We start from the raw sequence: 27,957 nt of genomic DNA on the forward strand, positions 1-27,957 counted from the left end.
ACAATGGAGATGAAAGAAAAAGCTCTGAGGGCTGTTCAAATGGAAAAATAGCAAATAGTTGTTGGGAAACTGCCAGGATCAGGATCGTGGTCAGAAAGAAAAACCATAACGCCGTCTACTATTGTTCGGGGCGCCGGACAAAATGCGGAAGTGGGCTGGATTGGGCCCGCGGGCCACCGCTTTAGACCGTCAGGATTTTGGAGCCGATCAAGTGATAAAAATCAAGCAAACGCCCACCCCCCAAAAAACTCTCTTGTATATCAATCATTTTCCATGTTTATTTCCATTGATAGTATTCATTTCAAGTTTAGAATTGACAAGACTAGCCATTAGTTCTCTGGAAGTATCAACAAGTCAATGCACCATACATCAGCCATAGAAGGAGAGAGGGAATGGCGGAAGACCGAAGGACATTGTTGGTAAAAGGTTTAGACGGGGAAGGAGTGAGGGAGGGAAGACAGAGAAGGAAACTATGGATACTGCTGCCAGGTCCCAAACTCAGCCCGGATCCACACGGTGCTAGTCACACCGTGATCGTGGACGTTGTTATTGCCATTCAGTCCTGTGCTGGTGTGCAGAAGGGAATGCTGGGAACTCGGAGGACTTAGTGCAGCGGACCTGTGAGAAAGGATGAAGAGGCGAGCTGAAGGGAGGTGAAGATCGAGGACGGGGGCGGTTGTGCCAACAAAACCATACGAGTGTCCCGTCGTTATTTCGCGATTAACGGGGACCGAAAAACCACGGCGAAAAGCGAAATCGGTAAAGTAGGACCCCCCCCCCCCCCCCCCAGTAATTTTCACGCGTATGTATGCGTGTACTAGTTTTTAAACGAGGAAAGTATTTATACTTTACATATTTCAGACAGATTCCTACTGTACACATATTTTACTTAAAACTTTAGAAAGTAACTGTACTGTTATCCCTTCCAGTTTCCAGCCCTTGGCTGTAGTCAGCATCACGGGGAGCCGAAGTTGACCTCTGATAAACGGCGCCCGCAAGCTGAACTAGAGTCAACACCGTAGCCGACCAAAAGTGATAAAGAGCAGAGTTTACACTAGAAATTCCAATTTATTGCAAAAGAAATCTAGGTAAAAGAATTACAAGGCTTTTCATGGTCACCGTTCTCCTGCTGCCCCATCCGCATCTCACTCGCAGCATGTGGAGTTTCATGAGGAAGACGGCAGAGCCGATCTGTCAATCAGCTCACTACGCGCTACAAGACGCGCGATTGGCTGTTGGCACAATCATTGACCAATGAGAGCAGGAGCAGATACAACTCCTGGGCGCGAGTAGATTACAACTCCCGCCCTTATTGGTCGGTGCCAATCACGTGTCTTGTAGGAGTGCCCGAGAGCCGATTATGAAATATGAGCTGCGGCTCAATGAAAATTTGGAACGTTTCTAGACCTTGACAGGGCAATAAGCCTGTTTGGTGTCTGGATTTCACTCCGGTGCAAATTGACTCTGGACAAGACGCAGTTCAAATGACGCCTGATGCTCACATTGAGGTTTGGATGGCAACTCCTGGCTCATGATGTCCCCTCAGTAGCACTTTTCACACAAGCATCAAAAGCCTCCATGAGGTCTTTGCATGCCTCTACTCCCTTCTCGGCCACACTGAAAGACAAACACACAAATAATGAGACATTAGTCCACATGAGATTCTCTATTTTCTGTCAAACGGTGACGTACTAGGACTGGCAAATCCTGCAAGAAACTGATCTCTGATCAGTTACCAAAAAAAGTGTTGCGCAAGTGTGCTATAATTTTTTCAATATTTGAGCAATCACCTTGTACGATATATCGTTTTAAATGGGATTTAACTGTATATACTTAGAATAGGGCGAAAGGGATTATTTCAGGCGCTCATGCAGCAACAAACTCTGCATCCGACTCTGCCAAAGTGCATTAGAGTGATGAAGCAAGAGAGGGGGGAGGGCAGGGGGAGGAGTTTACTGAATACAAAAGGAAAGTGTGCACATGGACCCATCTGCTTGGCAGGACACCACGGAGGAGGGGCGGAGTGACTTAGGCCTTGCGTGATGATGAGATGATGACAAGGCACGCAGGTAGGAGGTTGAGCTGGGGGGCGGGGATTTGAATGTCATCGATTGGCTCCTCCCACACATTCGTGTCCCAAATCGAAATTTGCATTCCACAGCCATTAGTCTTAACTCCCGTTACCAAGATGGCCGCGCACATGAAAGCGGGCTTCTTCCGCAAAAACAATCCAAAAAGTCAAGTTCAAATCATGACAGGAGCCTCACAAAGTAAGTCATGCATCACACGACATATAATCATTATTTATCACAAATGAAATAATTGCCCGCGATTGGCTGGCAAGCAGTAGCACACTCAGTTATGAAATAAAAACTGTCCACGTACTAAGTCACTCTAATTTGAGCTTTATGGTCTTCATAAAGACACATTTATTTTCCCTAGCTCTTTCTATAGGATACTAAAAAAAAACTACATGCGCAAACACATGAAATCGAAATAAAACGTTTTTTGCTTGGTGAGTTGTGTGGCTGGGCGCCTGCGCGTGATGCAACACGCGCAGCTGGTAGCTGCAGCTTATCACTCAGCACTTTCCGATGCCGGGAGGCTGCTGAAAGCGCTGGATGCCGACATGCTGGCTGCGCTAAGAACCGAGTAGACGCTACTGATTACATCATAAAAGGCTATTCTGTGTGTGTGTGTGTGTGTGTATGTGGCGTAACCAAGAATAGGGTCGATGATGCGTCAGCATAGACCAGGATCTACAAATTGTACAAATTAAAACGTATGGATTATATTGGAGACAACCGTAAGAATATTACGGCAGTTTTGGTAAGACCTTTGCGGCGTTATGTCGCAAATTATGGAAATTCCTTTGATTCCTTGGGGAGCTGAAATTTCCAGCAGATGATTAGAACTCGTAAAATTTCAAAATGGAAGCATTCTGACGTTCCTATGAGATTGCAGCTGGACCTGAGAGATTTTGTGTACAAAAATAATCATTGTCCAAACTTTGGACCACATAAAACCATTATAACTATAATTTTTGAGATGCATTTTAATAGGTTTTATAACACAGATTTTCCTACGAATTTTCCAACATTCCGTTAAACGGAGGTCAAACTATGTCAGCAAAAAGAAAATTCTTTGTTGACTAGTGTTTCACCTCAAGACAGTAGGTGGCGGTAGAGACCAGTTAATGGCTAAAGACAAACCATGCCATTTTTCAATTTTATGTGGCTGTTAATAAATTTAACTTCCATATGTATGGATAGAACTGATGCCACTGAACAATGAATGGTTGAAGGAAAAAATATTCATAAATAAATGGAATTATTACGCCTTTAAAAGCATTTACAAAATTAGGAAAAAAACGCAATGTGTATAGTTTGCAAACTGTGTGCACAAGAGTTAAAAAAATTGTAAAAATATAAATAAGTAAGTGTGTAGTGCATGTACGTGTGTGTGTGTATTAAGAATAAGGTCAGCATGGACTAGGTTCTAAATTTTGTAAAAATTAAAACGTATGACTGATAATGCAGACAACCATAAGAATATTAGCATTATAGTGGATTAAGAAAAAAATCTTAAAAATATATATCAACAAATAACTAAACTGTGTTTTAATGCTCAACCCATTTCACAACCAAAGAGTGCATGTATGTGTGTGTGTGCGCGCGCGTGTGTGTGTGGCAGGATTACAGGAAAGGAGGCGGAGATGATGACATCATCACCAGGAGCCATCACACAATGTCCCGAGAGAGCGTGCTCACATTGGCAAAGAAGGTCATATTACAGGGTCAAGGAGTTAAGCTGGGTTGTCATGGCAACCAACGACACATATCAACTCAAACCGACAGGGTGAACGCCGCTATGACTTTTTCCATATTAAAAGCACGATTGCGAGGGTGCATTAGATACATCCGGTCATCACTGAGGCCGTGTGATGGCGTCCTCCTGTCGGTCACCAAAGAAGGCTGAATTATTCATAAAGATCTGCTTGTAATTTTTCTTCGGGGAGTGACATGCATTATGAGTGATGTTCAGATACAATTATGGGAAAGTTCATTGGGTTCGCAGCCGCAAACAATATAACATGAACCTCGTATAAAATGGCAGTAATAAAAATATTGGATACCGTATTATAAGGTGCATAGAATAGAAGCTACAGTAGTGGCTGCGTTATGCATCCACTAGATGGAGCCGCGCGAAAGAGAATGTCAACAAAATAATCAAACAAGTCAGTCAAATTTTATTGATAGAATTTGAAGCGATTCAATTCAATGTGAACTTTTTTTATCGAATACCGAGCAAAAACATTCAAATATATTGTTTTGTTGTTCCTGTATGTATGTGATAAAAATGCGCTTTTTTTAGCAAAAATAATTGTGATAAATTGATTGAAAATTGGGAGCAAATAAAGCATATGCAAATTCCAAACAGGGTGTTTTCAAAATTCCAATCGTAAAAAAGACATTTAACTCAAATGCAAAGGTAAAAAAGTAACAATTTCCTTTTTTGAGTTATTTTTTTTGTCCCACAAAATGATCAAATAATCACAAAATCATAAATAATCAAATATAACAATACAGATTTTTGAGTTTTGTACGGCACAATCAAGCTTTAAAATTAAGAAATTTTCTTTTACGAAATTTGCAAAGTGCATTCACGTTACTAGACTTTGCTAAGTCATTGAATTCCAAGACGGAAAATCCCAAGAATGAGGGTGCATGATTGAACATGCAACTGCAGTCAATCAGTAACGACGAGGTTGTGTGTGTGTGTGTGTGTGTGTGTGTGTGTGTGTGTATACACGTGTGGAGGGTGAGGGTGTAAAGGCTAAAAGCATGGGGGGTGGGGTTCTAGTCGTCCTATGGAATTGGCCAAAGTCTAAAAGAATCAACTTCCATACTGGCGCAAACATGCTTACGACTCAATGTAAATATTAACAAAGAAAAGTTCACCTGGAATTCGCCGTACGCGCACATGGACAAATGCATGTGGCGCCTAATGTCTATATTAACATTGGGAGGAAAATACCGTACATTTGAAAGGGAATTCCCCTTTGAACGAGTTCCAATATTAAAAATGTTTCGGGGGTCATTTTTGGTGGTTATAATCTTGAACGAGTATTGATGAGATATCTATAGGTGCGGTTTTCAAAGTGGGGTGTTTTGTGGGCCGTTTGCTGCCATTTTGGGACAATCTCTCGGGAAATGGCGTCATTTTCTGCATTTTTACATCGGCCGTATTCTAACTTATAATAAAGACCGGAATGGGACAAGCTAGAGGAGGGGGATGTCGGTTGGCTGTTAGCATCAAGTTGTTAGCTGAGGTCGGGTTAGCTGGGGTTGTTACGGCTTATTATCAATAGAAGAAGCGAGCGGACTGAACCAACGTCCGCGTCCATTCTTGTTCACTCACAGGAAGATGACTAAAACCCAGAGGAATAAATTATGACAATTAACAGTGCACCGGTTAACGAACACATGTGGTAATTCATTTGACTCGTTTACTAATTGCGGACTTTTGGCATACAAGCACAATCATAAACTTGCTGTTCAACTTCGGGTATTCGTGGGGAAATGAACTCGAGACGCGTGGCGAGGAAAAAGAAAAACAACGGCTTTGAGCGTATTCAACGTTACACTGGCGACACGTTCACTGACCGCTCACAACGTGGGAAATGTAAAACACGTTTAACTTAACGCGCAACAAATATATAACTTACAGATATGAACGCAGGAAAATATCAAGAGTTCGCAAAAGATGGGATTTTTTTCCGTTTTGCGATATTTTTGAAGGGTGCGTCTTATACACAGGTGCGGGAATTATTGTATTTATTGTTGTGGTTATGTGGCAGTGAATCTCTTAAAACGAACATTATTAGGGACCAAATTATGATTTATAGGAATGATTTCCAAACGATATAAAGATTTGAAGTCACGGGTCATACAAGTCACGAGCCTGTGTCCAATTTCACAAAATAATTTACGAATAAATCCGACATTCGCGTCGCAAACTATCGGCCGTTGACGTACGGGGTAAGATCGCTGTCAAAAAGACGTATGGCGGCGCGGAGGATGTCTGGCGCGGTCGTATTCAAAACACCTCGCACTCACAAGTTTTCCGATCGTAAACTCGACACAATTTAGCGTTCGAAATTCTTTTTCGTTTGTGACAAAAAGACGCCTGATATCGCGCGGCGGACCCCGGCATTTTTTGCTTATTTGGCGATCCTGAGTAATATAAGCCGGTGTCAGGGATAGTAAGTTGATATATAGTTGGGAACATGTCATGTTATCCTGCACACACGGTCCCATTCGGACACGCCGCAAGCTGTGACTTTTAAAAGCCGCCGTCTAAAAATACGCGGGAGGCTGCGGTATTGATTACACACACCGCCACGTCAACCGTGCAAGCTCAGGCCGAAAAGCCCGGTGGCGTGTTCTGACAACTATTAAACATCGGTCACGCTTGCCAGCTGCTGATTCAGAGACGGTGTTTGAATTTTACGAACTGATTTATCAGCCAGCGAATTTACCACTTGTAATGTTGACTTTAGGGTTTTGCTTTCCATTGTTTTTAAATGCTCACCTTTAACCCCCGGGGTGAAATTTGACCATAATCGGGCGTTTAGATGTTTTTGATGTGTGGTATCAAAGGAAACGCATAGCAAAAAAATAAACACTCGGAGGCTAAAATATTGCATGGATTGTCAAAACATGTCTACTTTCAATTGCTTGCAAACAGAAGGTAAGATGTGAAATTTAGCCCATGTCGGGCTCATTTACTGCCATTCAAAAGTGGAAATTTTAAACATGCATTTCCCCCGATTTTTTCATTAATCCTTTCAACAGAGACTCGCTTATCCGGTGCAATTGAAATGTTTGCGTTGGGACCCCAAAACCACCGGGGGCGCTAGTGGAAAACTTATGACATTAGCAAGCCTTTCAATGACTTCATTGAGTGGCTTAGCCTGATTCCCATAATGCAAAGCTCTTGCTATGCATTGTAGGACCCGTAGTTGACAAAAGGCTTCGATCCAAGAACTAAATGTCGCAGGAGAGCTTTTACTTTGCACAGTAAGTCCGTTACCGCTGTGTAAAATGACACTCCGCCATTATCACCGAAGGCTTTGACGGGAGAGCAAGAAAGCGTCATTAACACCCTACGGAAGAGGATTTCCTCTCACACACCTGCCAAGACTTTTACAAGCTGCAATACAGGACATTATTCATTCCTCCAGTGATTACAATGAGCGAGCGACGTTATCAGCTTATGTGACAATGGATGATGAATAAAGACGGCGCTAAAATCTTGAACATTTTGCGTTAACGACTACCCTGAATGAGTCGATGAAACGCTCGGCCAAGCCGACTCCCGACTCGCCACCGACTTGCGTCTTATCTGACCGAGTCACACTCCGCCTTTATTTTATCATGGCCCCGCACAAGCTGGCCCCGCATCAAGTGGGAACTAAATAGTGCTTTCTGTTTACATACTGGTCATTTTCTCTACACATTGCACGTTTTTTTTGGGTTATTATTTTGGGCCAAGAGTGTCCTCGTGAGAATTAAATTACGCACTTCGAGTCTTTTCCGAGTTTTTAGTCAATTGGTTGATTGATCTTTATATGTTCTGATAAAAGTGTAGTATTATTTGTTATACTCACATTTGAGAGTAGTAACATGGAAGGTTCAAAGCAGTGGTTCGCAAATAAGGGTTCGGGTACCCCTGGGGGTACTTGAAGGAACTCCAGGGGGTACTCCAAATTTTAAATAAAACATGCAATAATCCTTTCAAAATAATTTTGGAATTAAATGTTTCAGGAAAATATAAGTTCAGAAAACACATTTTATGTTTAGTATCATTATTTTAAACACTCAGATTCTCCCCCGTACTAAAATGGTTGAACCCGACTTGTCGTGTGCCACCACTCGTTACCTGTCAAGTTAATGATTTATTTTGGTGAACATATCTGTACTATGAGCCCAAAAGAGGACACTTTAAGTTGAATATTTTTCCGTGGACAAATATTTATTTAGAATGATTTCTTTTTGAGAAAGTGTCTGACACTTCTTTTTTTTTTGTGGACAGATATTTATTAATAATAAAGTTCTTTGTGAACGGATCTCTGCAGTAATCCCAAAAGAGGACGCTTTATGTTGAATATCTTTCTGTGGACACATGTTTATTCACAATTATTTCTTTTTGAGACTATATGTTGATTCCTTTTTTGTGCACAAATATGAATGAATAATTAAATTATATTTTTATTATTATATTTATTATTTTTACTACATTTGAATATTATTTTTGACAACTGATTTCTTCCATGACCCAAAAGAGGACACCGATTATTTGTTGCGGACCAATACAATCCTCTGGATTGCTATTTACGTGACACGGTGGGAGGAATTATTTTTGCTCCTATGTACTCAATTTTCGTTAATAACGAGAGCCTAGATGATGACAATATGGCCTGTTATCGCAAGAAGCGTCCGTATCCCACATCCGACGCTCCGAATCCGTATCGGGATGCTGCGTGTTACATCACCACATCTCTCGCTAAACCGCACGCACCCCCATTGCTCGAGGTCTGTATCATATATTTTCCGAGGCCATCAATAAAATGGAAATAAAACTCGTAGCTGACGCGAGAGGTGTTCTGAATTGTTGAGGCGACGCGAAAAGAGGCAGACGGGCAACGAGCTAGCGCAAAGTACTCTGGGAAGAGGAGGCGAGTGACGTAAGCAGATTCCCAAGCTTCATCCATGCGTGCGGACGGGAATCAAAGCTCACCCCGCTGTCGCATAGCGTTCATCTCAAAATCATTGTCCCCGACATCGGGTACCCCGGGTTTTGACGACCTTTACCCCGAGACTCGGCGACCGCGTCAAAGTCGGTTAAGTGAGAGCTCGGGTTCGCGTTGACTTTGCGCGTCGTCCTCTAAAGGGACTCCATTTTAGTTTGCCGGATTTTAAGACATTCCCTGCGAAAACTAACGTCGTTCAATCTCCATGGGATTTTGCGTTTCTTCAAGAATTATATTTTGGTTAAGATAATGGCAATCAGCTTTCCCGTCATATGATTTTGTTTATTGCATGGAATAATTCTGGATGAATGACGGCAGCCAGGAAATTTTATATGATTGTATGGACTTTTCCAGGAGGTTGCATGCAGAGGTCAGATCCTGACTGAAGATAGCGCAAAGCGCAAGCAAAAGTATTCAAAGTTGCGTGCATCGCTTACCATTTGTCCAGGTCCGCCTTGAAATTGGCGCACGGAGCAGGAACCGGGGCTTCCGCGGGGGCGGCGGCGGTCTCGGCGTCCGACATGACTAAGTGCTGATGGGTAGGTAGATGGTGAGTGGCCTGCTCCCGTCCTCCGAACGTCAACCTAGGGATCCGAGCGCCACCGATAGAGAGGCAGCGTCAACGCCGGCCAGTAAGTGAAATGGGCGGGCGCGCGAAAGGAGGCGGAGGGGGCCAAACACGTGAGAAGATAACGCGGGTCGGGGTGGGAGGCCGAGCAGGGGCTTGAGGGGTTTAAAGGTCAGTGACGCGATTGTGACAAAGTGGATCTGCAAACACTTCTGGGAGCTGACAGACGGGACGGGATCCTGTGGGCATTGACATTATAATATATGGCGTGTTGCAAAGTACGACTAGGATTGCTGTCTTGTCTTTCGCGGTCAGACAATGGATTGCGCAAAAGTTACGGTAGTGCGCGGCCAAGTGGCGGCTTGATTCATTACAGCCTTTAGAAGCGTCGATGGAAAGACGGCGTTAGCGTTAGCGATGATTTTTGCGCCGTCGAAATGACGTCGGATGGGATTTTAAGATGTCTTTAATGTTATTGCCTCCTTGCACGTGAGTGGCCTTTCGTCAGCATTTCAGAAGCTTTCCAAGGTCGCAGACAAGAACATAAGCAAGAAATCGGATAGAGTTTTTCAAATTAAAACGCATGATAATGTATTTAATCAGACATATATATATATATATATATATATATATATATATATATATACACATTTTATTATTGTTATTATTGTTTACTTTTCAAATTACCACACTTATTAGAATTATGCTTACTTAAAGCTACTGCATTGTAGCCATTGTTTGCATGAATAAAGTCATTAGAAAAAATTGGGAGTTTGTTTAAAATTGCAGTTTTGCATGAGTGTAATTTTAAGAAAAAAAATATTAAATTAATGATGAACCTTTTCAGGCTCAAATTAAGTTTCTCTTTTTTTTTTCAAAAACTAAAAAAAAATGCCTCAAAATTTGCAACACCTGCCTGGAGAGGGTTAAGAAATTGCATCTAGGTCAGGTTTGCTTGAATCAAGCAAAACTGGCCTGCTTTTTTGATGTAAATGTAAGAATTACATTAGAATGACCTGAGCATACATTGGTACAAAATTCCATTCTATTAACTTCCACACACCCACTATGTTAAAAAAACAAAAAAAATACTGTACTGTTCAAAATACACTTTGCAAATACTGCATAAAAGTAAGTTTTCCAGCAAAGCATAAACAATTGTACGTCTTGCATGAAGCCATGTGCCATGAAAGAACATCATGTACTTCAGGACCCACGTGTGACCTCACTTGTTGAAACCCAAAAAAAGGAGCGTGAATGAATGAAAAAGGTCCGAAATTCCTACCAATGTGCTGCTGGGATTTCTTTCCGACGGTCCAAAAGTTTGCTTCGGCGTGATGAGGGATCACCTTCAAACGCCAACCAGCCGGTCGCCTGCGGCTCGCCTGAGTAGAATGTGGTCTTTTTGAAAGGGGGCGTGTTCTTTCTGGCTGGAGAGCGCTGGTGTGTTTGCAGTTAAAACACCAGTGGGGCGCTGACAGAAAAGAAGGGGGGGTTGAGAATGCCTGCAAGAATGTGCTCCTGCAGACTCTCACTGTTCTGTTTGGAAATAAACACAAAAACAGATTGTCTTAACAGTCAACTTTTTTTCAGTGGCGTAAAGCTTTTTCCATTTTTTTTCAGTTCTATTCCATAAGTTCTTTCATAAATTGACACCTTGAACAGACACGCACATTTGTTGTGTCTCCTGGTGGCTAGCTTAAAAAAAAAAGCCAAAAAACTGCAGAGGAGCCGCAAGGCTCAAATCATGAGAAAAAAGTTTTGTAGTCTGAAAAGTACGGAATAAATTTTCAAACAATGATTACAAAAGAAAGCTTATATTTTTTTTATGATTGAAGAATAGAATTTTCAAACACACCTCGTACATACACCAAAACGCACACATTTTTTTTGCTTGCAAAGGGGAAACAAGCTCCAGTCGCTTCTTATCAGCAAGCGGAAAGTGTATGCGGAAGTTTGGTTTACATAACATCAGAGGACAAGTTGAAAGTCAACGTATAGGACACACATGCACAGCGCACGCTTGCTGGCGGCCAACGGACGACTGCGTAACACAGCAGAAGCGCAAACTAAATTGGTCGTGGGTAATAAAGAGCACGCCGGCGACCCAAGTAGAACTTTTTGTCCGCGGAGCAGGCAAAGGTCAAGATACTCGATAGCATGCTGGAGCAAAGTGTTGACACTTTTGACACCTTTGCTTGTCTTTGTAGGACAGAAAAAAACATTTGGGCGTTGATTTTTTTGTCCCTTCAATGAATGATACAAATTCAATGACTTTGAGCAGTTGTTAGTCCACCAAAGCATGAAAATGGGAGATTTTTTTGATTTGTTTAAAAAAACGCTTGCTGTGAAATGATCATATTTGAAAATTGCTACTGTGGATTCATAATTTACTGTTTTATGTACGCCGGTACAAACGGCTCAAAAGAGAAGTCGGGAATGTTGCAAGAATCGCAGGAAGATCAGTGTTATGAATTCTGTTCAAATGCATTGCAAAAATTTAAATTAGAATGGTTTTATATGGGCCAAAATTTGGACAATGGTTATTTGTGTACAAAAAAATCTCGCACGTTCAACCGCATAGAAAATGTCAGACTGGTTGCATTTTGAAATTTTACAAGTTTTAATCATCTGCTGGAAATTTCAGCTCACTATTGTTTTTTTCCCATTGATTCTTTTATGATATCATAAAAAAAAAATAATGTCCATAATTTGTAACATAAAGCCACAAGGGATAAAACAAAGACCAAATTGCTAATTAGAACAGCTGTAAACGTCGTTTTTAATTTAACCATCAAACTAAGTATAAACGAAAGGAAAGTACGTCAAAAGTCATTGAAAAACATTGCGGGAACGTTCATGTTTTTTTTCATCGACGTAAATCGTGACCGAGACGTTTTTTTTCCGCTTCCGAAGCGCGTCGGCCGAAAGTCAACCTGCAGCTGCTGCGTTCATTCATTTCCATCTCCTGGACCGCGCTTGCATTATTAAGCAGACCGACGAGTACCAAACAATTAGGACATCGTCTTGTTCCTGCTGCATAAACAAACGGTTGAAGCACAAGAACTATAAAATGGAAGGGAATTGGCGTCAAAACAAAGAGGCCAAGGGCAAAAATCAAACGCAAGGGGTAGAAGAATGGCTCACGGAAGGAGACCTTTCATTACGGGTAAGAACCTGATATTTTCTCAGTTCATTACGTTTGTGACTCAATCATCTGTGATAGCAAAACAATGACGTTTTTTTTTATAGTGTATTACTTTGCCTTTTACCTTCAAAGGTCCTTGAGTTAAAACACATAAAGTGTTACGTTTCTTTTCAAGAAAAGGTCTGACACTTTATGTCATTTTTTTGGCAAACAAATATTTATTAAGTTAATGATTTTTTTGTGTGAACAGATCTCGATTGTAACCCCAAAAGGGATGCTTTATGCTCATTTTTTTTTTTTCTGGGGACAAATATTTCTTTATAATGATTTCTTTTTTTAGATCATAAAAGAGCTTTGTTTTCAAAAAGAAATAATTATTAAAAAATACTTGTCAACAAAAAGTAATCAACATTGTCGGCCCAGCTTTCAAAAAGAAATAATTGTAAACAAATATTTGTCCACAGAAAAATATTAAACCAAGCGGATTACATTACAAATAAATAAATCATTTATTTAATAATTAATAAATATTTCTCCGCAAAAGATAATCGACACAAAGTGTCGACCCCGCTCTCAAAAACAAATATTTATGAATGAATATTTGTCCACGGCAAAATATCAAACATGCGTCCTCTTTTGGGATTAAAGTCGAGATCTGTTCACCAAAATAAATCATTCGTAAATAATTAATATTTGTCCACAGAAAATAGTCAACATAACGTGTCAGACCTGTTCTCAAAAAGAAAGAATTATAAATAAATATTCATCCGCAGAAAAATATTGAACTTTTGGGACGTTAGTAGAAATCTGTTCACAAAAATAAATAATGAACTTGACAGGTAACGAGAGGCGGCACGGGGCAAATTGGCATTCTAATTGAATGTGTCTTTTTAAAACAATGATATTGAATAACCTACTAAACATAAAATATCTTTGCAATCTGTCTGGTTTTTCAAGTGTTGTGCATGGCGGCGGTGTGCGGCGCCATCCCCATCGGTGACCTGCTGGACCGAGCCTCCCAACACTCCGACAAACTTCACTCTCTCAGCACAACGCTCAGCCACGAGCTTGTGGGTGCCCGATTTCTTTGTAGCCGAAGCGCGCGGCAAATTTTCCTCATGTGAATTGAACGTGAGCGACGAGCTTCTGACCAACTGGAAGGAAAGGCTAAAAATCGCAATGAATATATCTGCCCCCGCCAGGATTCTCATTTCACTCCCGTGGGCCGGATGATCATGCCTCGGCCTTCGGCGTGCCACACGTCCTCGTTGCAGACACCCAACGACAAAGAGCAAGCGCTTCAAGTGTCTGTGAGTGACTTTTTGGAAAAGCTTCTCCCATCACCCGCGTTCTTGACGATCGTTTTCTCTCTCGTCGCGATCGTTAGCGATTACCGTATTTCTCTGAGTACCGGTCCACCTCGCTTAAAAGTAGACCCCCTCCTTTTCCACCAATTTGGGTGAATTTTACAAAAATACAAATCTATCCCTGAATTTAGCGGTTACACAGATCAGCGATTCTCAAACGGGGGAACTTGAAGGAACTTTGGCGGGTACTCGAGAGTGTAAAACAAGCAAACATGCAAAAATCCTCTAAAAATAATGATTGAATTAACCGTTTCAGTAAAATAGATGATCATAAAACAAATGTTATGTTGAATTTCATGACTGTAAAAAGCCCGATTCTCCCCCGTATTAGAATGGTTAAACCCAACTTGTCATGTGCCTCCTCTCGTTACCTGTCAAGCAGATGATACTATGACACCAAAAGAGGAAACTTTATGTTGAATAGTTTTCTGTGGGCAAATATTCATAATTATTTCTTTTTGAGACTTAATGACACTCTGGTAATCACTGTTTGAAAATGATGACACCAAGCTATTTTGGACAAAAGTAGAAACAGCTTTTTGTGAAAAGACGTGTTTTCTGCACAACAGTTACTTTGACGCTGATATTTTTTTTAGTAGCATCTGAAACATCTCAACAGTCAGTTCAATTAAAAAAAATATATATAGTTTATGGGAATTCTTATCACTGGTACACAACCTAAGTATTTTACATGACGAAAGTTCCCATCCATGGCACTGAAAGAGTTTTATCATTAATAGTGATGTTGTGCTTTTATTATTTATGGACAGTAATAAAAATAAATAAATAAAAACTAATCTTACTCATCTTCGTCTCATCTTTTTGTCGTTTCCAGCAGTCAGACCTTCTTTCATTGGCTCGTTCTTTGCTCCAAGCCTGGGTGGATCCACTTGTGGTTCTGTCTTCTTCTGCCAACACCCTGTCCCATCCGGCTCAAAGCAAAATAATCAACAAGATCCACGAGTTGCAGGAGCATTCCAAGAACCTTGGAGATGGCCTGAACATCCTATCTGGCAAGGTCTGCATGTTTGAATGACAAAAAAAAAAAAAAAAATGACATCACTTTTTGAAATATCCAATACAGAATGTGTTTCATCACACAGATGGACCCGGCAGCTCAGATCATCTCTTTGCTGCCCTACAGAGGTGGCAATGACATTGGTCAGGACAAGCTATCCAGACTCATCAAATTCCAGTTCCTCTTGTCCTGCTTTCGCCGAGATTCCCACAAGATTGACAGCTTTTTAAAAGTCCTCCGGTGCCGGGCTGCAAAAATGCAACCGCACTTGTGTTAAGAAGGAAGCGCCCTAGTGGAGCATTTGGGGATTTTTCTTTTTGCAAAGCTTGCATTACGCATATAGGTAAAACATCGTAACGATAAGCAGCGTGTATTAGATGCCAAATGACATGGTTAACATAGTTTAAGAACCATAAATTCAGCTTTGGTCTGTCTTGTTTCACTGTTCACATTAATAAACGGTTTCTAGTTTGGTTTTCAAGGCTGCAAAACATTCAATGGAGCAAAATAAAATAAAGGGCTTCCCGTTTTCTGTGATTGACTGCCAATCAGTTCAGTGTGCCCCCCGGCCTACTGCCCGAAAACGGCTGCGATAGGCACCAGCAAGCCAATGACCCTTGTGAAGATACGTGGCTTGAGAAAATGGTTGGATGAATAGATGAACTTTCTATTTCAATCTCATTCTTCAGTGATAGAACAAGCTATATATTCCTGGAAATAGATTTTTACTTTGCCTTTTTAATTTTGTAGTAGTACAATTATTAAAATAACAGAGCCATTTGCTGGTTATGCATGACAGCAAAAATGAATAACAAACGTAAATAACACAAAAAATATCAACATTTTATACATCAAGCAGATCGGAGGAGCAATGTCTCTCATCAAGTGATTTAAAATCACTATATATTTTTCTATTTGATTTTTTTTGCAAGTTTTCTTACCTTGTATTGTAACGCACTGTTGGTTGCAACGCGTTTTCCCTTTTCGGCCACCGTAGTACAGACTACACCACTGTACACAAAATTGATTCAAATGTTGGAAGTAAACAAAACGTTTTCAGGAAAGAAAACCTCAAGCGTAGTTACTCTTTAAGTCATGACAATTACAATGACAAAACCAAGCTTGATCTCTTTCGACATGCTGCAACAGTTCCAAATGTAAACAGAGCGCTTACGTCACGGATGCGGAAGCAGACATGTCGGCTTTCGAAGTGACTCTTCAGCAGCTCAACGACTTGTTGACGGATGATAGCGGCTTTTACAGCTGGCCATCCAAACATGTCCACGAAGTTTATCCACGCATCTACGTTGGCAATGCGTGAGTTATTACGCGCTAAAACAATGACGTGTTATAAAGAAAATCACGAAGCGTAAACAGGCAAGCTTGGCGTTGCAACTATAGACATAAATAACCACGAGAGGGAGCAACTGTTGAGTTGGACGTGCAGATTGAGCCGCCATCTTGAACCGGGACTCCTCGGCCATTGCTTCCGTTATTTAAAAGTAAAATAGCGAAAAAGTGACATAAGAACAAACATCAAGCAACGGTGTTGCTCAAGTAAAAATTGTAATTCATGGAGGAATTATCAAAGAATAGAGAAAGTGTGAATCCTTTGCTATGTGTAAAAAGAGAATTAAAAACAAAATATATAATGCAAAAATATATATACAGTATCAAACAACTGTGAACCCGAGAAATTGCCCAACATCTTTAATTTGAAAACTGTTTGGCTGGTGGAGTGCCTCAAGATTTTTCCAAAGGAAAAAAAAAAGTGTGCCTTGGCTCAAACAAGGTTGAAAACATTGTTTTTACAACACACGGTGCATCAGAGCATGGTGAGCGGCCACTAACTCCCCCCGCAGCCCGAGCACCACCCCACCCTCTTGCCTATTCTCCCCGATGCAAGAGTCGTGAAGAGTTGTTGCCAAACTGAACTTGTGAGATTTACTGTACTTGTTTAATGCAGGTTTGTGGCAACAAACACGATACGCTTGAAGCGTTTGGGCATCACCCATGTTCTCAACGCCGCAGAGGGAAACTCCGACATGCACGTGAACACCAACTCAGAGTTCTATGCCGGGACAGGGATCACCTACCACGGCGTGGCAGCTAGCGACACGGATCACTTCGACATCAGCGTTTACTTCGAAGAGGCAGCAGATTTTATCGAGGAAGCTTTGGCATCCAAAAATGGAAGAGGTTAGTTTGGAATTGAACAGCCATTTTAGCGAAATATATGTATCAATGCTTGGAAACACTTCTTTAAAAAAATTATTGTTGGAGCCCAGTTTATATTGCTGTCCCGAAAAGCATGTTGATGATGCCAAAAAAAAATGCCGACATTGTATAATGTATCACCTGTTGTCGGAATTAGCGATTAGTGGCTAGCAGCTAAGTCATTACCCAATAAAAGCTGTCAAGAGCCATCTGATTACTTTTAAAAAGCAAATTCATCAGTGACAATGATTGCATTTAAAAAAAAAATTCTGACAGTCTGAGAGATGCCGTTCCAACTGATCACATTTTTGACTAATTATGTCACTTAAATGTGTTGTTTTGGCCAGCAAAATAGCTGATCTCATTCATCACTTCACTTCATAACCTAAAATCTCACATGCATATTTTCTAGAAAAGAAAATACCTGACAAAATTAAGGTATCAAAAGTTAGCAAGTTAACAAGCGATTTCCTCTATTTACAGACCTTTCACGGATAATGATAAATAAAACGGTAGTTTTTAATATTTGCATTTACTGTAACTGTTATAATTTGAATCTAAGCAAATTTTGTTCATGGATTTGCTTGCTTCCCTGACTAAACCCGTCCTAGAGCCACAGGCTATATTCTGAATTAAGGCAGGGAATGAGGCAGGATAGACGAGATGTTTTATTTTTTAGATTGTTGGCCCAAAAGTTACAGTAAATAAGATTTGCAGAGAATCCGTGAACTGTCAAGCCACTCTAGTTTCGTCAAGCCCGCCACATGTTGTGAGGAAGCCAGACGATGCTTCAAAATAAAACTTGGCATGTCAAGTAATATATGAAAAGAAGATTTTATTTTGAAGTTACTCCCAAAAGCAAGGGCGTGACAACGATCTACTACTTGATCATCTTTACCTCACGACGTGAGCAGCATTCGACGTAAACGAAATTCATATTTTGATGTCAAAAGATGACGTGTCACGCGTTGATTTGAAAGTATGCGTCATTGTCAAAAATATAGGGACGCAGGCAAACGAGAGCGCCGGTTTAGCGTTGTTTGTCTTCAACTTGTCTGTTTTAGTAGGATAACTGAGTGATTGACTGCAGGGTTATTATTATTTATTATTATTTTCTTGGACAAGCTTCTGATGGTTATTATTTTGAGGGAACTATTTTGCTGATAGAAGTGATGTCAGCAATGCCATTAATATTTGGCTAAGTTTGCGAAGTTTCGCGAAGTTGGCGATTTTTACAGTTTGGGTAAAGATGGTGAAGTTCACATTTTGTGTAAACGTCAAAAAACGACAGATTGACGATGCGGGAAGCGGATCCAAGTACCGATTAACCAAAAAAAAAACAAAAAAACAATTTAAAATCCACACCTCTTTGAATTTGATAGTGAAATACTTTGTCTATCATAACACAATATGAAAACACATGCAAAACACGGGCTACTCATAACAAATAAATAGTCTTGCGCATCTCTGGTTAGACGTTCGGAAGACTCTCAAACAGCTTCGCTGATCATCGCTCCTTCCTTCGCAAGGTGAGTGTTACCGACCATCGGAGTGATCAGTAATAATTGAGGGTTTTTTAGCTTTGCTATTAAAATGCTGAATTGTTTTTCTTTTTGCCCGTCAGGTTCTCATTTGATCCGCAAGCATGTCAAGTACCCTGAAACAGGCTGCTTTGGGCCAGCCCTTCACCTTGGGCATGCTTTACGACGCCCGCAAAGACGAACTCATCCCAGGTACCGTGAGATGCACGCGATATTTAATTTTTTTTTTTTTATCCAGCCTTCACGCGCAAAATACTTGTTTTTTTTAAGGGGTACCTTGCGTCTCAAAGCTCTTACATCCATAATGTGCCCGTTCTCGCAGGTTTCACTTTGTGGGACAAGACAACCCTGGAGAGTCAAACCAGCGTAAGCGCTCAGAAAAGCAGTTCCTTTAAGATCACGGCTTCCGACACCATTGAATCGAGGTCTTCCCTGATGGATGTGGAAGCTTCCCTGAGTATGAGTTTCTTAGGTGGTCTGGTTGAAGTCGGAGGATCGGCGAAGTACCTGAATGACCAGAAGAAGTTCAAGAACCAGAGCAGGGTAACTTTTCAGTATAAAGCCACCACCACCTTTAAGCAGCTGTCTCTACCCGCTCTTGGGGCGCTAAATAGCCATCAGAAGCAGATCATCGAGGAGGGCAAGGCTACACACTTGGTTACGGGTATCCTGTACGGGGCGAATGCAGTCTTTGTCTTTGACAGTGAGAAGTTAGAGGCAAGCAGCGTCCAAGATCTTCAGGGAAACATGCAGGCCGTGATCAAGAAGATCCCGTCGTTTACCATCGAAGGAAGTGCCAAAATACAACTGACCGAGGAAGAGCAAAATCTCACCAACAAGTTCACCTGCACCTTCTTTGGAGATCTCATTCTGGAAAAAAACCCGGCCACCTTTGTCCAAGCGGTGGAAACCTACAGTCAGCTTCCATCGCTTTTAGGAGACGAGAACAACAATGCTCCTCTGGTGGTCTGGCTGTACCCTCTCTCGGCGCTGCACACCAAAGCTGCTCAGCTGGTCAAGGACCTCGGCGTCTCACTATCGAGAAAAATTCAACAGGCCATGGAAGATACAAACGAGGTCAAAATGAGATGCAACGATAGTTTGTTCAGTAGAGCAGCGCAGAATTTTCCAACAATACGCAAGAACGTGAGCAGTTTCCAAACACTTTGTTCTTTTTACAAAGCGACACTCCAAACGGCGCTGTCCACCAAGCTCCCTTCAATCCGAGACGACAAAGAAGATGAAAGCGCTTTGGCCAAAGTCTTTGACGATCGAGAAACTTCTCCCTTCCGCCAAGAGCTCCTGAACAAGTGGTTGGACAACAAAGAACGGGACATCAATATCATGCAGTCCTGTGTGGACATGATCATGAGCGAATCCAACGCTTACGTCGTGCGCACCAAGTCCGAATTGGATCGAGTGGTTCTCTCGGCGGGCGTCGCCAACGTTCTTTGCTACGTTTTCACCGGCTTGGACGAAAACGACCCCTGTCTCGATAAGATGGCTAAGTACTTGGACACGTCCCAGCTTGGAGGAAGCACCGATGAATATAAGTCCTTCCCCAACGAGGTGGTCATCCAAATGAGAGAAAATGCGCAAACGTTCCTAAAATATGCCAAACCTCTGCGGCGTAGCGGCAGCATCAAGTTCCTGATAACCGCCATGCCCAACGGTAAATACAAGGGATCTTCTATCTACCATTACAAAGATGGCCTTCTACACACCGACAAGTTCACGGTGCCGTCCGTCCCACCGGTGAAGACCATCACAGACAGAAATGATCTCATCTGGCGTAAGTTCCTTTTTGTGCCTCCAAGTCAAACTTCAGCAACCGCGATGCGTAAGATGTTTGTTTGCGTCTTTCCACCAGATGCCGTCGAACTGACGATGGACGAAAACACCGTCAACAAAAATCTCACTCTGTCAGAGGAGAAGAAGAAGGCCACGTACGGCAGCGTCCGCTCGTATCCTTCCAACGCGGACAGGTTTCTCGATCATCCTCAGGTTCTGTGCAAAGAGCCGCTCAGCGGGCGCCATTATTGGGAGGTGGAGTTTCGGGGTCACGTTCTGCCGGTGGCCGCATACAATACAACTCCCAGGAAAAATAATGATTTCATCCAGTTGCATTTCACCGACTTTCTCTCCTCTTGGGGAATGCACGTGAGCAATCAGGTGCAAATACAGGTTGCGTTTGGGCTGGGGAATATTCCCATCTGGACAAGTACAGAGGGCGTCATGGAAAAGATCGGCGTGTATCTTGACATGCCCGGCGGCACTCTGTCCTTCTACGGTGTTTCTGGAAAAAAGCTGAAGCACTACTACACTTTTGATCATTCTTTCGATCAAACGCTCTACGCCGGTTTCGGAGTTTACGACAAACAGAGTTACGCTCACCTGTCGTATTAGCGCCGCAAAGCCATTTTGCGCTATTATGACATCAGCTGTGCGACAATTTTGGATTTTTAAAGAGCTTTTTGCGCACTTGGCACCGCTTAGTAGATTACTTAGTAGCATGACGCTTTATGATACTCGTAAAACCCTCCAAAAAAATAAGCAACCTGGGTGGTCATCCGTCAGGAGACGACGGGGGAATCCACAATCCACCATGGACCTGTCCTGACTTGAAAAGATCACAGAAGACGCTCTATTAACGTAGAAAGTTGCTAGCAATAAAAGTGTGATGATGCATTCATTCTCTTGTCCCTGTGTTTTCTCTATTTGTCTTTGTAAATATTTGAAATGACGAAACAAACAAAAAAAAACACTCCAATATACCGAACTCTATAAAGGCTACTCCATAGAAACATGGTTATAGATATATAACAGACAGACCGATTACACAGTCGGATTCCACAACCGCACATCCAGCTAGGCCGGATGTTACGACTTCTAAAATTGAACAAGGTGCGATTTCAACCTGCGTCCTTTTGTTCTGCGGCAGGTAGAGTTTATGTGCATTGCAGAGAAGGCTACAGCCGCTCCCCCACCCTGGTCATCGCCTACCTGATGCTTCGCCAGAACATGGAGGTCCACGCCGCTCTGGCTGCAGTCAGGCAGAGAAGAGAGATCGGCCCCAATGACGGCTTTCTTCGCCAACTCTGCCGACTAAACCAGAAGCTGACCGCCGAGGGAACGTTTGGAACAAATGAAGCAGGCACAAAAGCGGGTTAGAAGTGTGCTTAATTACACTGTCTTTCAACTGCTCGGTACTTCAAAAAGCCACAGCTCTGGAACGGAATGTGCGGAAAGCAAAGTTTGAATTTTGTGCCACCCGCAGCACACAATAGGGTCCAGTCCACCGCTTTTTTTGACACCCACATGTTAAAAATGTGTCGGGAACTGTATTCGTTTTATTATATTTACTTGCGAACTTACTTTTTACTTTTTAAATCCCCTAATTAAAAATATTTATGGTAAATTCGACCTCTAGTGGCAGCGGAAGGTTGGACAAAAAATACAAGGACGGACTGAAGGACCGACGATTACAATTTCACCTCGCTTGATGAAATGACAGACTGACGGTGACGGATAGGGGGCGGGTCAAATGCAGCAAAAACACGTTAAGTAGCCCAACTCTGGAAAAAAACATGGTCTGTTTTGAGTTATGCGGTTACAGTACGACGAATATGAGGGTTGAAAAAAACTCGACTTGTACACGCAAATACTGTGGTAAAAATAGCGCTTAAGCGTTAAATGCTTGTTCATTGAATCGTGCCGGAATAAAACAAATTTTGCTGTATTTCTGTAGTCAATGCATTCAAATATCTTGATGTATTCTCAGTACGTAGTAATGCATCGTACAGCGACTCAACAGCCACGATATTAATAAAGTTATCCAGCAGATGGCACAAATGTCTCACTTTTTTTTCTTTTAAATTGAACCAGTGTGAAGACAAGTGGCAGAAAAGAACAACATGTTCCACCAAACTTGTGATCATGTTCCTGTATGGAAAGTCTTTACTAAGTTGACACTGTTAATGACAAGCGGGGAGCGAGGCTTTTGTGTTATGTAGTTCTAATTGGGACTGACGTCACCTATTTTCAATACTACTTGTTGTCCTCATAAGAACATGGCTGCCACATAATTGATCACAAAAACTTGTGTTTGGAGTGCACCGCCAGATTTTCAAGTAGATAACAAAATAGTAATAATAATGACATAGTATAATAAGACATATTTATGTTTTTTCAGACACACATACACACATATAAATAATACTTCTCAGGGAATTTCTAAGAGCTACATTTATTATTAAAACAGTAATTTATTCTAATGGTAAGAGATCCTACAATCAGCAGTGATTATAAGGTCAGTGGGTTGGGAGAAAATGAGCAACCACTTCAGGCGCTCCTTTGGCTGGGAAGCAACTTGCTGTTCCATGACTAAGCCTGTAGAGGGCGCAACTGACTCACTTTGCTTCCCACCGTAATTCCTATGTATATACAAGAAGCAGAATGGAACAAAATGTTCCATTAGCATTGTGACCATGTTCCTATATGAAAAGTCTGTTTTCTGCAACTGCAGTCGATTAAAAGTGGAAAACTCAACTTAAACGGCATGTTCTCAGGATTTGTATACGTTCGGCCTGTCCATTTTCCGGACGATTTGTCTTTGTTTAAGGTCACGGTGTGTCAACCGGAGCCTATAGGAGCGTGCCCCTTGAAATTTTCACCAGCCAATGTGGACAATAATTTACTCGCGTTCACATGGCTAATTTTGTCATTCAATATTAGCACAACATGTATGACTGTGAAAAAAAATGTTAACCGAGTCACTTAGTTCGATTTCAAAAACAGGTTGGCAGTTGGAACCATGTTTGCATCGTTGTTTTCAACAACTTTTCTTGCAGGCTGCAGAAAATTTGTGATTTCCCCCCAAAAATGGGTTTGTGATCATGTCCAATTGAAGAAGAGTAACAAAGTTAAAAGCTGAAATTGTAATTGTCGGTCATCGGTGTGTTTATTTTTGCCCACCCTTCCGCCACCACTAGAGGGCGAAATTTGACTTTTTTTTTTCCAGGTCGTCATTAATTGTTGTCTGTCAGGGGTATTTTGCCCGCCTTACCACCACCACTAGAGGGCAAAATTTGACCTATTTTTTTCTAGTCCGTTGTCCGTTAGGTGCTGGTCTACTCCTGGTCACTCATTCTATTTGTTTTGTTTTTTTTTCAGCTTTTTTGTACTTACAATTAACACCATGTCTGCTGTTCTTCGGTTACACTGATTAACACGATAACTAAGCCATGTTCATTATCCCACTCATGTCCATTGGATGGACGTTATCGCGCAACACATGATATTCAACGAATGTCGGTTTTAGTTGCCCTACAACTATAGAAAACGGTTTCATTAACATTGTCTAAATTTCATCTGTCACATACAAGTAAAGTATTGCTGAGGTTGAATTTACTCCCAAAAATATCTTTAGGGAATTTAAGAAACTTTGATCTTGGCTAAGAGCCAATCAGAGAAAACTGCAAATTGAGCGCTCACAAGGAAACTGCAAACCCCGCACAGAAAGGCCATCAGCAAATATTTGATCCCAGGACCTCTTGCCCGAGACGTAGACTTCCCGACCACAACTACCGATCAAATGCTGACCAGACAGATTGCGTGAAAAGTTCTAAAATATCCAGCAGAGGACAGAGTTGGCCCGAGTGTTGTCGCATGTCGTTTAATCTCCCGCGGTGCTCGCGATCCGATACAAGGATTATATCGCAGGATTACTCAGTGTTGTTTGTTTGTATATGTATCAAATCCATTACATTTATTATATCCACCCCGCGAGAGAGAAGCCTAAAAGCTGATCAGATGTGTCCGTATAACGCTATTGTTTACTATTTATCATTACATCAGGATTGGCCTGGACGGAGCTCTACTTTATATCCCCTATATGTCCTGTACTCTACCGCTCATGCTGTGGGAATACAAAGGAGTAAACATTCACATCCACTATTCCAGAGTGTTGTTTTTAAAGTTAACGATGGAAGGCAGGTAGTGCAGGTTCTGAACCCTTCAGGAAATTAAATCCCTACAGGGCTGCAAATAGGGTGCGTGAGTGTATGGCGTACATTCCACAGGTTAAGGTTTTTGCGCTCAGTGATTGGGCTTTTCTCTCCCTTGAACACCGTCTTTCCGTTTCACTCTGTTTACTGTTTCTCCAGCTTTTGTTTTCTAATTACACACGGTCTGCACTTCTTATTATGGCTCTCTTTGTATCCTGCCCCGGCGCATGGAGTTGATACAAGGACACGTCTGTGAGGAGAGCAGGTTAACGCGCTTACGTAACGACAGAGTCTGCATGAATGGGTCAGTGGGGGAGGGGCGGGCGTGTGTTTTCATGCGCCTGTGTTTATCAAGTAGGAATTATTTACAGTCGATGAATGAGAACACGCTAGGATACCCAAACCCGGCGCGCATTTATGACAATTCTATCATTTTTCTCCTGGGTTAATTTGATCCGTTATCCGAACGTCCATCCCTTTCCTTGAGCCTCATATTATTCATATGTTGTCGAAGTATTCATGCGTCTAATCATTTTGAAATCCTCCAGTTTTGTATCTACAGTTGCTTGCTAACAAAGCGATGAAGCGTGTGCTAACTAGTCACAAGGGATACGTCAACGAGTGAGGATGGTCTCCGGTACAGTGGTTCTCAAAGTGGGGTCGACACTGGGCGATAGAGCGGGCAGAATCGTTGCTGCATCCCGAGGAAAAAGCCAGTACAGCAAAGTGAGGAGCTAGAAAAAGCGGCGCCTGGTCTAGAATTAAATGAGAGCTGGGATTGAGGAGCAGTAAAGACAGATGGCGGGATTTAGACAACAGAGCGCACGGACCAGATGGGAAGATGTCACGAAGGAAAATTCCACGGGCAAAACCGGGGCCGGCTGAGCACTGTCGTATCAAATTCCTCATTTGGTCTATCTGCGATACGCTGCCCCGCCAAACGAGCCACGTTTGTCGGGGGAAGGATGAGACTCAAGCGTGTACCCCGTGCCAGGAAGCATCGCTTAGGTCATAGGTGTCAAACTCCGGTCCTCGAGGGCCGGCATCCTGCGCGTGTTCCGGTTTTCTCTCCCCAACACACCTGATTGAAACGCTTGGCTTACTAGCAAGCTCCTTGATCGAGTTGAGAGAAAGAGTTTGAAAACACGAAGGATACCCCAACCCTGATCCTAACCCTCGCGGCTTAGGTGGTAGAGTGGTCATCCCCTGACCCGCGACCACCGAGACTCTGAGTCAGAATACCGCGTTTAAGCACTCTGAGTGCTTTGATTTCCAAAGTCCTCGTGCGCTCGGGCATGGCCGCCACTGCTGGAGCCGTGACCAACTGTGGAAAGCAGTTGCTGAGTCATTCACCGCTACCATCAACCGGAGCTAGCGTTTGCAGCCCCCAAGGCACACAAGAGCATGAGGATAACCGCCTTAACAATCAAAAGTTCAGAAGCGCAAATGATTGGCGGTTGAGGGTAGAACGAGGGAAGCGACTAAGATTCACGAGACATTCCTGACACCATCCTAAGACCCCATTTGACATTCTGATTAACATACGGGTGAATTATCTTGGGGGCCTCCATACGGTCTCTTAGGACCCACAGAGGCATGTTAGAAAGGTATTCAGAGAAAGACTCACGTTGGCCGGGGATCCCGAGCAACAACGAGTAGATCAACGCTTCTCGGGCACCAGACGAGAACTGATCGTACCTGCACCGGTCTCGTGGCTGAGGCGGTCTTAAGTTTAAAGACCAGAAACCCACTAAGGCTCCTGGTGTTATCAGTGAACTTTTGCCCAAGGATGTGCATCACAAAATTGTTTTTTTTAATTGTGATATTGATGGGTAAAGAAAATCATCAACCAAGGAGAGTGTTTGCCCTTTGTGTTGGGGTTATAAAGGTGCATCATCTTCCCATTAAAAAAAACAAAAACAAAACATTAGCCTGGGAAAAGTAGGGACGATAAAACATAGCCGTCAAAGATCGAGATTTATTTCGTCCGCTACCATGTTATTGCGCTTCAACACATACAGTTTACTTCCCGATGTGTTTTTGTTGGGTCAGCAAATGTAAACCTGGCAGCCTGCGTAAAAACTCGAAGCTTGTGATACAGATGAGTCTTGAGGCGGGTTTGAAAAATAAATAATAATGATGCTTATCTGATGTACCTGGGAAGTCGTTTCGAAATTTAGCGTCGGCGGTGGAAACATCTCGAGTTCCCCTAAGCTTCTGGTTTGATGTTCTCACCTGGTCAGCTCGCCTTGTCAGGAGCGGCTCATCAAGGAAAGGCACCTACAGATTTGAAGACACAATCTCAAAATGGAAGTGCACAGCCGGTCTGTGGAAGGAGGCCAGAACAGAAGTTGCGTGCTCCCTCTTACGGGATCGGTTAAGAGTTGAGCAACAGCATTTTGGACAAATTGGAGTTGTGCGACATAGGACTGGCTGAAGACAAAAATGAAACCGACTTCTACGCTGATTTGCAGATCCAAAAGTAGCACCTGTAATGGAAAATAAACAAAGCGTCATACTACGACGTTCTTAATGACCACAGCCTTCATTCCTCTCTTTTCCAAAGCCAAGCTCCACCAATCGAGCTTCTCACTACAGATCACGATGTCATCTGCAAACAATGTACAAACCCCCACAGTGGCATAGGGGAGGGGCTAAAAGAGGAGAGGCAGAAGACCTGAGAGCGCTGACACCTGACAGTTACCCAAACATATCAAAATGTCTTTTTGGGTCAGAAGAATATTATTCCAATGCATGGACAGTAAACGTACATTTTTGGTGAGATTTATAAAGTAATATGCTAATAAGTGCTTACAGTGCTTTAAATTGAGGGATGGCATCCACCAATTCCTAACTTGGGTAATCATGTTTTCTTTTCCAAATCACTCGTATATCTCCTGTTTTTTCACTACGCATTGCTCCTTAGTCGGACTTCCTGAGTCGAGCTCGTCTAGATTTATTTATTTTTTTACTGCAACTTCTCTATTTCCACCAATGTGCAATGTTCAGACAAAGTGTTGGCAAAAGTATTTTTCCAAATGTCCTTGTCTTTTCTGTGTGTTTAGGTGTGTGTGTTTGCGTGGGTATGCGTGTGTGAGAGAGCTTTTTTTTTTTTATTAGTTTCTTCTGTTGCCCTTACTTTCTCCCCTCCAATCTGTTTTACAATTGTGCTTGTGTCAAGGTTGGTGCAGACAGAACAGGGAAGAGGACCAAAGTGTTCCAAGGCACAATGCAGTGCAAGCAAAAACTGTTCAAAAGTGCTTGTAAACAATTTGGTT

At 42.2% G+C, this 27,957-nt stretch overlaps 4 protein-coding genes and 1 long non-coding RNA gene across 13 annotated transcripts in view; 3 read left to right on the forward strand and 2 right to left on the reverse strand.

Moving 5' to 3' along the window:
• Positions 1–264: 264 nt before the first annotated feature.
• On the reverse strand, positions 265–21,816 carry LOC148410981 (uncharacterized). 5 transcript variants are annotated; one of them, XR_015868136.1, is made up of 7 exons: positions 21,678–21,692; positions 15,858–15,927; positions 14,702–14,918; positions 10,669–10,922; positions 9,253–9,399; positions 1,503–1,617; positions 265–618 (listed from the first exon to the last, which is right to left on the reverse strand). It is a non-coding gene; the product is annotated as an uncharacterized LOC148410981 (long non-coding RNA). The 5 variants fall into 5 exon arrangements; XR_015868135.1 differs by lacking the exon at positions 21,678–21,692 and adding an exon at positions 16,091–16,105; XR_015868134.1 differs by lacking the exon at positions 15,858–15,927 and having other exon boundaries at positions 21,678–21,816.
• On the forward strand, positions 10,075–15,453 carry prl (prolactin). 2 transcript variants are annotated; one of them, XM_088436516.1, is made up of 5 exons: positions 10,075–12,552; positions 13,489–13,601; positions 13,734–13,841; positions 14,737–14,916; positions 15,002–15,453. In XM_088436516.1, the coding sequence occupies exons 1-5, from the start codon at positions 12,522–12,524 to the stop codon at positions 15,191–15,193; spliced, it is 624 nt and encodes a 207-aa protein (XP_088292642.1). In that variant the 5' UTR covers positions 10,075–12,521; the 3' UTR covers positions 15,194–15,453. The 2 variants fall into 2 exon arrangements, with proteins under 2 accessions (XP_088292642.1, XP_088292641.1); XM_088436515.1 differs by having other exon boundaries at positions 10,085–12,552; positions 14,734–14,916.
• On the forward strand, positions 16,096–22,515 carry LOC148410984 (dual specificity protein phosphatase 3-like). The gene is made up of 3 exons (XM_088436517.1): positions 16,096–16,233; positions 16,883–17,115; positions 21,616–22,515. Exons 1-3 carry the CDS (start codon positions 16,112–16,114, stop codon positions 21,843–21,845), a joined length of 585 nt encoding a protein of 194 aa, XP_088292643.1. The 5' UTR covers positions 16,096–16,111; the 3' UTR covers positions 21,846–22,515.
• LOC148410983 (stonustoxin subunit alpha-like) lies at positions 16,096–27,903 on the forward strand. 4 transcript variants are annotated; one of them, XM_088436506.1, is made up of 7 exons: positions 16,096–16,233; positions 17,002–17,115; positions 18,609–18,662; positions 18,758–18,866; positions 18,997–20,466; positions 20,545–21,578; positions 27,861–27,903. In XM_088436506.1, exons 4-6 carry the CDS (start codon positions 18,779–18,781, stop codon positions 21,078–21,080), a joined length of 2,094 nt encoding a protein of 697 aa, XP_088292632.1. In that variant the 5' UTR covers positions 16,096–16,233; positions 17,002–17,115; positions 18,609–18,662; positions 18,758–18,778; the 3' UTR covers positions 21,081–21,578; positions 27,861–27,903. The 4 variants fall into 4 exon arrangements, with proteins under 4 accessions (XP_088292632.1, XP_088292631.1, XP_088292633.1 ...); XM_088436505.1 differs by lacking the exon at positions 27,861–27,903 and adding an exon at positions 21,638–21,775; XM_088436507.1 differs by lacking the exons at positions 16,096–16,233; positions 17,002–17,115; positions 27,861–27,903 and adding an exon at positions 21,638–21,775 and having other exon boundaries at positions 18,058–18,662.
• Positions 27,155–27,957, reverse strand: part of LOC148410985 (thyroid hormone receptor alpha) — a 65,975-nt gene continuing 65,172 nt past the window's right edge. Inside the window, exon 13 of the transcript XR_015868133.1 lies at positions 27,155–27,168. The gene's annotated coding sequence lies outside the window, so the exon portion shown is untranslated. The remainder of the gene's footprint in view (positions 27,169–27,957) is intronic.

This window comes from Hippichthys cyanospilos, chromosome 16, assembly GCF_059441005.1.
Source record: "Hippichthys cyanospilos isolate Australia breed blue-spotted pipefish chromosome 16, RoL_Hcya_1.0, whole genome shotgun sequence".
NCBI lineage: Eukaryota > Metazoa > Chordata > Actinopteri > Syngnathiformes > Syngnathidae > Hippichthys > Hippichthys cyanospilos.